The sequence below is a fragment of the Garra rufa genome, chromosome 20 (genome assembly GCF_049309525.1).
Source record: "Garra rufa chromosome 20, GarRuf1.0, whole genome shotgun sequence".
NCBI classification, from domain to species: domain Eukaryota; kingdom Metazoa; phylum Chordata; class Actinopteri; order Cypriniformes; family Cyprinidae; genus Garra; species Garra rufa.
In genome coordinates, this window is record NC_133380.1 from 33,965,193 (window position 1) to 33,976,718 (window position 11,526).

At 34.8% G+C, this 11,526-nt stretch overlaps 1 protein-coding gene across 2 annotated transcripts; it reads left to right on the forward strand.

Annotated features, from left to right (window-relative positions):
- Positions 1-1,921: 1,921 nt before the first annotated feature.
- On the forward strand, positions 1,922-10,485 carry btf3l4 (basic transcription factor 3-like 4). 2 transcript variants are annotated; one of them, XM_073825853.1, is made up of 6 exons: positions 1,922-1,995; positions 9,352-9,413; positions 9,503-9,616; positions 9,701-9,902; positions 9,985-10,044; positions 10,126-10,485. In XM_073825853.1, the coding sequence occupies exons 2-6, from the start codon at positions 9,360-9,362 to the stop codon at positions 10,170-10,172; spliced, it is 477 nt and encodes a 158-aa protein (XP_073681954.1). In that variant the 5' UTR covers positions 1,922-1,995; positions 9,352-9,359; the 3' UTR covers positions 10,173-10,485. The 2 variants fall into 2 exon arrangements, with proteins under 2 accessions (XP_073681954.1, XP_073681955.1); XM_073825854.1 differs by having other exon boundaries at positions 1,962-1,995; positions 9,355-9,413.
- Positions 10,486-11,526: the final 1,041 nt, after the last annotated feature.

The window sequence follows — 11,526 nt, forward strand, 5'->3', positions numbered from 1 at the left end:
AGACTCAAACACAGACCAAACTCAAAACAATCCAAATAATGCAAACTCAACGAGTGGTGGGTGAGTGGAGACTAATATAGTCTGTGTGTGATGGGGAACAGCTGTGTAATCAGAGTGACAGGTGTGTGAGATGAGGCATGGAGTGTGGAGGAAATAGTACAGCGACCTCCGGTGGAGGAGGGAAAAACCCGCAGCCCAGAGTCATGACACTTATGAGAGATCTGTCTATAATGGGCAGAATTCTCTTGACTAAAGCAGAAGGCCTATCTAAACTAATTTGCCCATGTTACTCACTCTATATTTCTCCTCAACTGATAAAAAAGTGAACTCTATTTTGTTTAGTTTCATATGGAAAAACAAAACCCATTATGTTAAAAAATCTCAAATGATTAAAGAATATAAAAATGGAGGTCTGAAAGCCTCTGAATTTGAATCGTTGGTTGGAGTACTTAAACTGAAATGGATTAAAACTTATTTAACACAGCCTAATTCAATGTGGTTTCATATACCAAAATGTGTATTCAAGACAGTCGGAGGGTTAGATTTTTTTCTGAAATGTGACTTTGAGGTTTCTAAATTGCCGATTAAGCTTTCAAAATTCCACAAACAAATTTTGTATTATTGGAAAATGATATTCACCCAAAATTTTACAGCACACAACTCTACCTTGTGGACCAATAGGACTATTACAATAAATAGAAAGACAGTATTCAAACAAGAGTGGTATGAAAAAAAGGTGTTATATGTTGTAGATTTATTAGATGAAGATGGTCAATTTATTAAACATAATTCATTTATGGAGAAATTTGAGATAAAATGTTCCTTTAGAGAATTTAATATGATGTGTAAAGCCATCCTTCCTTCTTTAAAACAATTAATACAAAATACCCTCACTTATTCAAATGTATCAGTTAAATTGCCTGAGTTGAAGATTGGAGGAATACATATTGAGGATAGAAAGTGTAAGAACAAAGTAATAGGGAATGTATTAAAAAGCAAGTTATTTTCAGACTTCAATACACCTTCAAAAATAAAACATTTGGATAATGAAGTATTTAAAAATAAATTTTGTAATTATCTTAAATGGCCAATTCTACCTAAAATGAAGGATATGCAATTTAGAATTATCAACAGTGTTTACCCGGCTGCCGAAATCTTACGGAAAAGATTCCGTTTTGAGGTAGATCTCTGTGTTTTTTGTTTAGAGATGCCTGAAACCATTGAACATTTATTTTTTTGTTGCCCAGTTACATTAAAGTTTTGGAAGGATATCTACAGATGGCTAAACATTGATACTAGTACTGATATTCCATCATTTAATTTGTTTCAGGTGTTGATTTATGCAGATGGGTTTTCAAAAAAGATGTCATTGATGGAAAACATCATCCTTACAATGGGTAAATATCATATACATAAATGTAAGTGGAATAACAGTAAGCCCTCTATAAACTGTTTTAAAAATGAATGTAAAAAATACATAGAGTCTCTAAAATGTTTATCCAAAAATAATCAACCCCTTGGTGAATTGTGTAAAACCATGTATGAGTCTTTTTTCTTTTAGGAATGGTAAGATTTTGTATATTTTTATTTGTTTATTTTCCTTGCAACCCCCGAAAATGTTTGTTTTGTTTGTTGTTTAATTTGTGGAGATTTATATATATATATATATATATATATATATATATATATATATATATATATATATATATATATATATATATATATATATATACATGGATATTTTTGCATAATTGGAAATTTAATTATGGGCAAGTGTGTATTTTTCATATGCATAATTGTTTCCCCCACTTTGAGTTTGTAAATTGTTATTAAGCAAAAAAAAAAAAAAAAATCAAGCCCGATCCGCTAGAGGGCAGCATCGCTGTTGTTCGCCATTAAAACAACAAAAACAACGTGACGTTTTCAGTCTTTTAGTCTGACCACTTCCGCCCTGTTCATTCAACGCATGCTTCTCTGAACAGCTGTGTTTATCAGGTCAGTAAAGAACAGCGTTATGTGTTTATGTTGAATACACCACATCCACGATGATTAGCTTGTACTAGTCATATGTGTTGTAGTGGCTCAGCGCGGTGTGTGTTAGTTGTGATGTGATTGTGAGATGTGTGTTGTGCTCGACTGATGCACTCACTCAGATTATGCACCGTCAGGTTTTGTCTTTATTCTCCATCATTGCGACATGTGTGAGGGACAGACACGGTAATAAAGACAGAGAAGCCTGGAACATTCCTCAAAACGACGACTGAGCAGTATTGACGAGAAACCCTTAATATGTACCGTGTTTTCTGCCTCATATCATTTTATGGTTTGTAGGCTCCTGACAGACGCATCGGCAGTCATTCTCTCTGTACGGACTGTCTGTCGCTCAGCAACTCTGAAAGGAAAAGCATAGTTTCACAGCACAGCCACAGTATGTGCTGGTGTAGTTAGTTACAATTTAGATGTTTATGTGCCATTCTGTGTTAAAGTAATAACTATATTTATTGAGCGCCCATAGTGTAGTTTACAAAAATATAGCCAGGCCTTTTAAATTTATGTCATGTGGGTCAAAGAAGAGATGTCCTATTTGTTGTCCACAATTTAATGATTTAATCCTTGTGCGACCTTAAGGACATTTTTGTCCTTTTCAGTTTTGTTTTTGTTATAAGTGTGCCTGTGTTAATGCCAACTGCATAAATTTTAATATTTCACCCTCATTTCCTTCAAAGTTTCACACTCAGGACCGGGGTCATCGGATGCCCATTTTCCACAAGTTCATATGATTCTTTAGGGTCTCAATGAAAAGTCTATAATATACTTTGGTTAAAAATTCTCAATAGTAGTGTAAAAAAAAACACCCTTTTACCTTGTCAAAATCAGCTCGGCAAAATATCAGCTCATTTTATCGCATGGGCCCTTTAAATGCAAATGATGTCTGCTCGCACCGCCCCTCTCTGCTGAGGGATTACGATCTGTAATGTTTACTTTAGCCGCGTTTAGCTGCATTTAGCCATGTTTTTCGGCGAAACTTGCCAACAAGCACAATATTAAGAAAGGCCATTTGCAAAGATGCATAAAAAAACCTTTTGCTCACTTCTGCTGTGGGTGAAGCTGCATCACCAATGATTCACACGAACATAGACGCATATGTAGATCAGGATCGGTGCTTTCCATTTAAAAACAAAAGTAACGTTAAACCTCTGCATCTTCAGCGGCTCAGATGTCGGTAGTAAATGACTACTGCTGTGTTCATTATTACATCCAACAATAGAACACCTCAATCGCTCAATTAGAGTCTTCCTCTGCACCTGAGTCACACAATGGCGATGGTATTTGGCAGAGGTGGGACCAAGTCATTGTTTTGCAAGTCACAAGTAAGTCTCGAGTCTTTGCATTCAAGTCTCAAGTCAAGTCCCGAGTCAAGCCAGACAAGTCCCAAGTCAAGTCCCAAGTCAAGACGAGCAAGTCCAAGTCGAGTTGCAAGTCCTCAACATAAAGCTTCAAGTCCTAAACAAGTCACTTGTGCTGTTTGCCCAAATTAGTGTCTCTGTATTAATTACTACAGTAAATTTAATGTCAATAATAGTCTATACTAGGTATAATTATAAAATATAGACTATAATAATTAGTGATGTTTTATTGGGGAATTTATCATTGTTTGTGATCAAATATAGGCCTAATTGAATTAATAATTTAAGTCCACTGTTTCATTTGTTAAATATTTAGTGACTTTAATAAATCAGCTGAGTCAAATAAAATATATAGCCTAAGTATAATATAAATATGTATAAATATTTGAAAGGTTTAGCCAATTATTAGGCTATTGTTGTTACTTCTTATAATTATTATTATAAGTGGTTTATAGAGATTATGTGTAATTTAAATGCGAAAGGGGCCGTTTATATGTCGCGTCTTTTGCGCGCTCAAGTTCAAATTTCAAATGTAGACGCGCGGTATATGCGCTCTCTTTATGGACGCGATGCGCTCGTTTTTTTTTCCAGGCGCGTCCGAGCCGCATAGAGATAAAAACATCTCACCACAGGTCTTGTGACAAGAACTTACCAAACAGCTTCATCATTTTCCTTAAGAACATTGAAAGAACTGCCACGTTGGAGAAACAGCTGTACAGGAAAAAAACATTTTTAAATAAATTTAATAGCAGAGCTACTGCAAGCTATTTTTAATGCTGGAAATCAATTTATCCTTTACTAAAACTTCCGCCTCTTCATGGAGAGCGGGTCATGGTTGCTTAAAGCCCGGCTCACACACTACAGGAGTTTTAGCCCGATTTTGCCCCGATTTTCCCCTCCCAAATGCGGTGTTTTATGAATATAAATTATAACGTGTGTGTGTATAGGCCTATAAATAAAATACATGTATATAATTTTGAAACACAAAATAAATGAGGCTCCAACATTATTAACAAAAGTGCGTGTTTATTTTAGCACTTCAGGCAGTCAAAAAATGCAAAAATAAATCGAAGAAATAATATATTTAAATAAGAAAGTAGCCTAAATAACAATGTTAAATAGGCTATTAAACAAATTGTCGTTGCAAAAATGTCATACGTCTCATCTACTGGCCCGAGTCCGACTGGAACCTGTCTTTTTTCTCTTTTACTTCCCCATTACTGCTGTTTTTGATAGCAAAGTGATGACATTTATTTTCGTTTCTTTAGTTTATGAAGTTAATTCAGAGATATTTTTGGAACACTTTTTGTTTGTTAAATTCAAGTTTTTTGTTTGTTTGTTTTTTTAAGTAATGACCAATTGATCGGCAGACAGATTAATTTAGCCTGCACAAGTCATCACGATTTTAAATTAAAATCCATAGATATATAAATTAAAAAAAATAATCTGCAAAGTTTCTCCGTATGTGTGCGCTGCAATTCATATTCGGTTAGATTTTAAAACTCCTGTAGTGAGAGCCGGTGTTCTAACATTTCATCGTACCTATCTTGACGCTAGTCACTCCACAGGAGCGCAAGCTGCAAGTTTGGAAAGAAAGACAAAGCGGCCCGCCTAGAGTTTTGCACGCGTTTTTAGGCCCGACATGTGAATGGTCCCTAAAAAACATTAAATATCCTTAACATTATGTGGATAAAAACATTACAAGCGCTCACTTACTGAGTCCCTCTCTGGCTCAGTGCCAAATGCTTCGCTAATCATACCAGTGTAATTCACTTCAGCCTATATTGATCAGAACTCTCCGAAATTTTTCTTTAGAAGACTTGCCGAGTCACAGGGTTCAAGTCCAAGTCAAGTCTCGAGTCATTGCTGTCAAAGTCTAAGTCAAGTCGCAAGTCATCTTTGATTATGTCAAGTCAAGTCACAAGTCATCAAATTTGTGACTCGAGTCCGAGTCGAGTCTCGAGTCATTGACTCGAGTCCACAACTCTGGTATTTGGACTGTTTCAGCTCAACTATTCGAAAATCTGCAATCTGAGGGTGGAAAAAATCTAAATATTGAGAAAATCGTCTTTGTTGTCCAAATTAAGTTCTTAGCAATGCGTATTACTAATCACAAATTATGTTTTCATATATTTATGGTAAGAAATTTACAAGATATCCTCATGGAACATGATCTTTACTTGATATCCTGTCTAATTTGGCATAAAATTGATAATCGTGACCCATACAATGTATTTTTGGCTATTGGTGCAAATATACCTGTGCTACTTAAAGAAGTAGTTCACTTTCAGAACAAAAATGTACAGATAATGTGCTCACCCTCTTGTCATCCAAGATGTTTGTGTCTTCCTTTCTTCAGTCGTAAGGAATTGATTTTTTTTTTTTTTTTTGAGTAAAACATTTCAGGATTTCTCTCCATATAATGGACTTCTACGGTGCCCCCGAGTTTGAACTTCCAAAATGTAGCTTCAAAGAAGGGTCTTATCTAGCAAAACGATGGGTTATTATTTTCTAAAAAAAAACCTACAATTTATATACTTTTTAACTTCAGACGAGCATTTGATATTAAAAAGTATATAAGTTGTAAATGTTTTTAGAAAATAACTGATCGTTTTGCTAGATAAGACCCTTCTTCCTCGGCTGGGATCGTTTAGAGCCATTTGAAGCTGCATTTTGGAAGTTCAAATTGGGGGGCACCATAGAAGTCCATTATATGGAGAGAAATCCTGAAATGTTTTTCTCAAAAAACATAATTTCTTCACGACTGAAGAAATGAAATACATGGATGACAAGGGGGTGAGTACATTTTCTGTAAAAAAAAATTCTGAAAGTGAACTACTCCTTTAAGATTGGTTTTGTGGTCCAGGGTAACAAATGTCAAAATAAATCAAAATAATGTTCAGTTGTTATTCAGCATAACATTTATTTATTTATTTATTTATTATATATTTATGTTTTACTTAATTTGACATGTACGTTTTAAAATATATAAAAGAAAGAGTGATCTTTTTTTATTATTATATTTTTAAATGGTTGCAAACATCTTGCTGAGAAATAGGTCAAATCCAGTGGTCTAACGGTTAATGGCAAAGATTTATTAAGACAGTGAATTAGTTTTTGGGAGCTACACTGTGACCCTGAAAGGATAAGTTCACTTCCGAAATAATATTTTTCTGATCATTTACTCACCCCCTTCCAAGTTGCTCATGTCTTTCTTTCTTCATTCGAAATGAAATTGAGTTTTTTAAGGAAAATATTCCAGGATTTTTCTCCATATAGTGGACTTAAGTGGGGATCAGCAGATTGAAGGTCCAAATTGCAGTTTTAATGCAGGTACCAACCCAGTGTTTACACAGCGAACATGCAAAGAAAGGTAAAACAATGATGTTGTTTTACCTTTTTTTGCCCTACCCTATACATTTGTTCTGTCATCCGCAGTAAAGTTAGTTTTAGATTTGATATTTGCTACGTATTTGCCTAGGCTTCTTTAGGGATTGTCTGCAAATTTACCTTACAGTTTAAAAACAGTCCAATAATTCATTTAAATTAAAGTTTTTTTCCCCCATGTTCCAAAGGTTGTAGTACATTCCTAGACTGGACTTACTAAAGGTGAGATTTTGCTAATATCTCCATTACTGCATGTACAGTACACCAATATTTTTTGAAAAAATTACATTGTATTGTACGGGTTTTGTTATTGCTTCGTTTTGTGATGTGAAGGGAAGTCCCTAAGGGAGCCTAGTCAAATATGCAGCAAATATCAAACATGAAACTAACTTTACTGAGCTGATGAAGCTTATAATGACAGAACTAGACAACAACAGAGAAAAACACGGCAGGACAACTTCAACACAACATGCACGTCAACACATATTGACTTCCTTGAACCAAGTAGGCAATGACTGTAGACAAAGACAAATGTATAGTACAAAGCAGTCGACTTATTTTTGGCACATTTGGAACCTCATACACTAAACCATTTATTCCTAGGCTGGTATCGTGTAGAGCCCTTTAAAGCTGCATTGAAACTGCAATTTGCAACCCGTTGACCGCCATTGAAGTCCACTATGCACTCTTACAAATAAAGGTTTTTTATTGGCATCAGTGCTTCTATGAAGAACCTTGAACATCCATGGAACCTTTCAAATGCAGAAAAGGTTCTTTTGTGAATGTAAAAGATATGAGATGGAAGATATATATTCCAACTCTTTTGCCTTATGGAAGAAAATGTTGCATGGTCCAAGCCATTTTCATGGAACCTTTGGTGTAAATTGATCTGAAATTAACCTGGTTTGCCAGCTAATCTAGCTCCATGGTACAGGCCCCTGGCTCAGTTTGTGCTCTAGCCAAGTTAATACATAGCCAAAGAGGAAAAAACATTCAAACTTAAGAAATCTCTTATTATTATAATATTTTTTAATTCTGGATATGATTATCTAGTAATAGAGGTTTCATTTAGCCTGCAGCAGATACATCCAAATTGTATATGCAGTGTTTTCATTAAACCAGCAACACATCACCATGTTTTTTAGTTATATAGATTTACATTGTCATTTTGTTCATGTGTTCTTTGGACAAATTAAACCAACGCTCTTTAATAAAAAAAGTGTTTTTTTTTTCTGGGATTTTTAAGAAATGTAAAGAACCTTTTATGAAATGGAAAGGTTTCATGGATGTTAAATGTTCTCCATAAAACCATCAATGACAATAAGGAACCTTTGTTTTTAAGACAAAGTGTTGAACGTGAGCAGAATCTTTAGTTTATAGCAAATCTGATCTGAACTGATCAATTGTAAGGCCGTTCACGCCAATAAAATCAATCTAAATTTAAAAGAAAAATAGTCCACAGCACAAATATAACAGTAATGGTACAAGATAAGGATACATTTGGAATCACTTGCCAGCTGATTTGCAATAAAAAGCCAAAATAATAAATGGCAATAACCAAAATGGCATTTTTTTTTTTAAACCTGAGATTTAAAGCCAAATTACAAGAGGGTAAAAATGACTTCAGAAAGATGGCAGCATCATAATGCTATTTTTACACTGAGTTGATTGGTTTGTCTATTACTGTCTGTTGACTTCAGCAATCTTTGTTGCATTATGTGCCAATGGTGGCCATTCAAAAATAGGAAAACAGCACTTAAGTTTCCACTCAAAGGTTTGCATGTCTGTAACTCAAGAAATATTAAAGATATCTTGATACCCTTTTAGATACTGGGTCTTAACAAACTTTCCTTGTGGCGTCATCATTTTTAAGGCCCTTTATGGTTCAGTTCCAGAGATATTAAAATCTCAATATGCTTCCAGGAGTAAATCATTAACTTGTACACATTTTCAGTGGTCAAAAACCAAATGTGGGTCACTTTGCAAAAATATGATACTTCTTTTCTTTCAAAGAGGAATGTCTGAAGAACAAATAATGTTGAAACTAGAGATGTATCTCATTTCCTTCTGTCAAGACAACTGCATTGAACATACCTTTTTGAGTGCTATAAATGTTTCCAAAGTTTGCATGCCTGTAACTCAATAAGTATTACAGATATTGCAATATGATTTTAGATTCTAGTTCTTAATAAACTTTTCTCTTGGAATCCCTATTTACAAACCTCTACAATGTTCAGTTCCAGAGATATGGTGACCTCAATGAGGCTCCGTTTTCAGTATTTACCATTTTCAGTGGTTGAAAACCAAATGTTGGTCACTTTGTACACAGATGATACTTGTATAAAGAACAATGTCTGAAGAATATATAATGTTGAAATTAGAAGTGTATTTTGCTTCACTCTATAAATATTCTAAATATCTCAAATATATTAGCAAAATCAAAAAAAATTGACAGGGATGTTTGACATGAAATATAGTTATCTTTCTTGGTTTGAACAATATATAATGCATACATTTTTTTAAATAATTTGAATAATGACGGATTTGTCTGTTTCAGAAGTCAGTATGAACCAAGAGAAATTGGCTAAACTTCAAGCCCAGGTGCGGATAGGGGGCAAGGTAAGAAGTGAAGCCTGAACAATGATTAATTTGGACAATTTTCTGTTTCAATTTTCTTTCATTGCTCAGTTTTGATTCGTTTTCTATAGGGAACAGCACGCAGGAAGAAGAAGGTGGTGCACAGAACAGCAACAGCTGATGACAAGAAACTCCAGAGTTCATTAAAGAAGCTTGCGGTCAATAACATAGCTGGCATCGAAGAGGTAGATCAGTAGCTCTCCAGTCTTTCTTTGGCGATCTCATTCTGTCTTGTCAAAAAGCATTGAGAATTCGATCTTGTTTTACAGGTGAATATGATTAAAGATGATGGCACGGTCATTCACTTCAATAACCCCAAAGTGCAGGCGTCTCTGTCCGCCAATACGTTCGCCATCACTGGCCACGCAGAGACCAAACAGCTTACGGAAATGCTCCCGGGAATCCTCAGTCAGCTCGGCGCTGACAGTCTCACAAGTCTGCGCAAACTCGCCGAGCAGTTTCCCAGACAGGGTGAGTGAAAAGGCGCTTTTGAAATGGGGTTAATTTACAGTTTAATGTAGATGCTGACATTGCTGTTTTATTGCTTTTCAAGTTCTCGACAACAAAGCTCCGAAAGCAGAAGATATCGATGAAGAAGATGATGATGTCCCAGGTATGAAGTTTGAAGTTTTTCCTTTGAACAAGCTGTAAATTGAAAGGTGCATATTTAAGCCATTTTAATCTCTCTTCACAGATCTTGTAGAGAACTTCGACGAGGCGTCAAAGAACGAGGCAAACTGAGCATTGGACCTTCACTAACTGCTGTTCAGGATAAAGTCTCCTGCAGTATTTTTAAATTAGAGTGACAGACATATCATTTCAACACTATCCAGTGAAACCAGAGACTTTTATATTATAATTTGGCCGTTCAAGATCCATCCCTGACCTTCCTCCTACATTTATACAGAAAGATGGACGGTTACATGAATGCTTAATGGTTAAAAATCGTAATCATGTTGCTAGTTGAAATGCTAGTTTTGATGGCTGTGGCTATAAAAGAATTAGTCTTAAATTTTTTCTGTTAATTAAATAAAAATAAAGCTCATAAAACTTTTCTATATGGTGCTTTGCTTTGTTTGTAGATGCTTGAAGAGATTTCGCATGAGATCTGTAGTATAATTAGGCGTATTATTACTATTATTATAGGAGTAAAAATACTATTGCTTGTTCTTTTGGCCAAAATGGGGTTGTAAAATTGATTAATAGTATCCCATCACTATCTTATGACCAATTCCTACATATTTTACACGGTGGCTAATCCATACAAATTCGTACGACCTCACTTGTATGATTTGCACAAATTAATAAGAATTGGGAAACTCGTAAAAATGCGTATGATTTAGCAAAACTCGTACAAGTAAGGTCATACGAATTTGTACAAATTAGCCACCTCGTATAATATGTACAAATTGCCATAAGATCGGGTTGAGTATTCCTATGTATTTTAAATGTTATGTTTTTTTTTTATGTTTATAGTATAACAGCCACCCAGAAACTGCTTGTTAATGTTAAATATCTTAGCAAAGTCATAAATAAAGATGGTTAATGATCATTAAATTGGCAAATGCCTATATTCACACAGATGCTAACGTGGCGTGGTGAATTTGTGTGACCAACTTGAACCCAGTGTGAAATCTGCATGCAGTCTTTCCCCTCCCCTCAAATTACCATTTGCTTGAATTCCTATTAAAATCACTGAATTTCGAAAATGAAAATTTGCTAATTGACATATGATCTAATATTAATTATTTTATTAATTATTAGATTAGAACGACCTGCATTTTTATTAATAGTTTAGATCAGAACATTTACAATATCTGCGTTTCCTTTACAATTGAAATTGCAATTTGAAAATACACCCACATGTTAATTTGGCAAAAACTCCTATATATCGCAAACTAAACTTTGGTGGTTTTTCAGGCAATTCGAAGAAAGGAATATTTTGCATTTACAGCTCACTTGATTAAAAAGTCACATGATTATTCTTTATTGTACTAAAACCTCCAGGAAAAACCTTATACATGGCCACTCTCAGCTCCTGCCATTAGTGCTTGAATAACCCCTTATGTACACTGCATATGTCTGCAGTGCATTA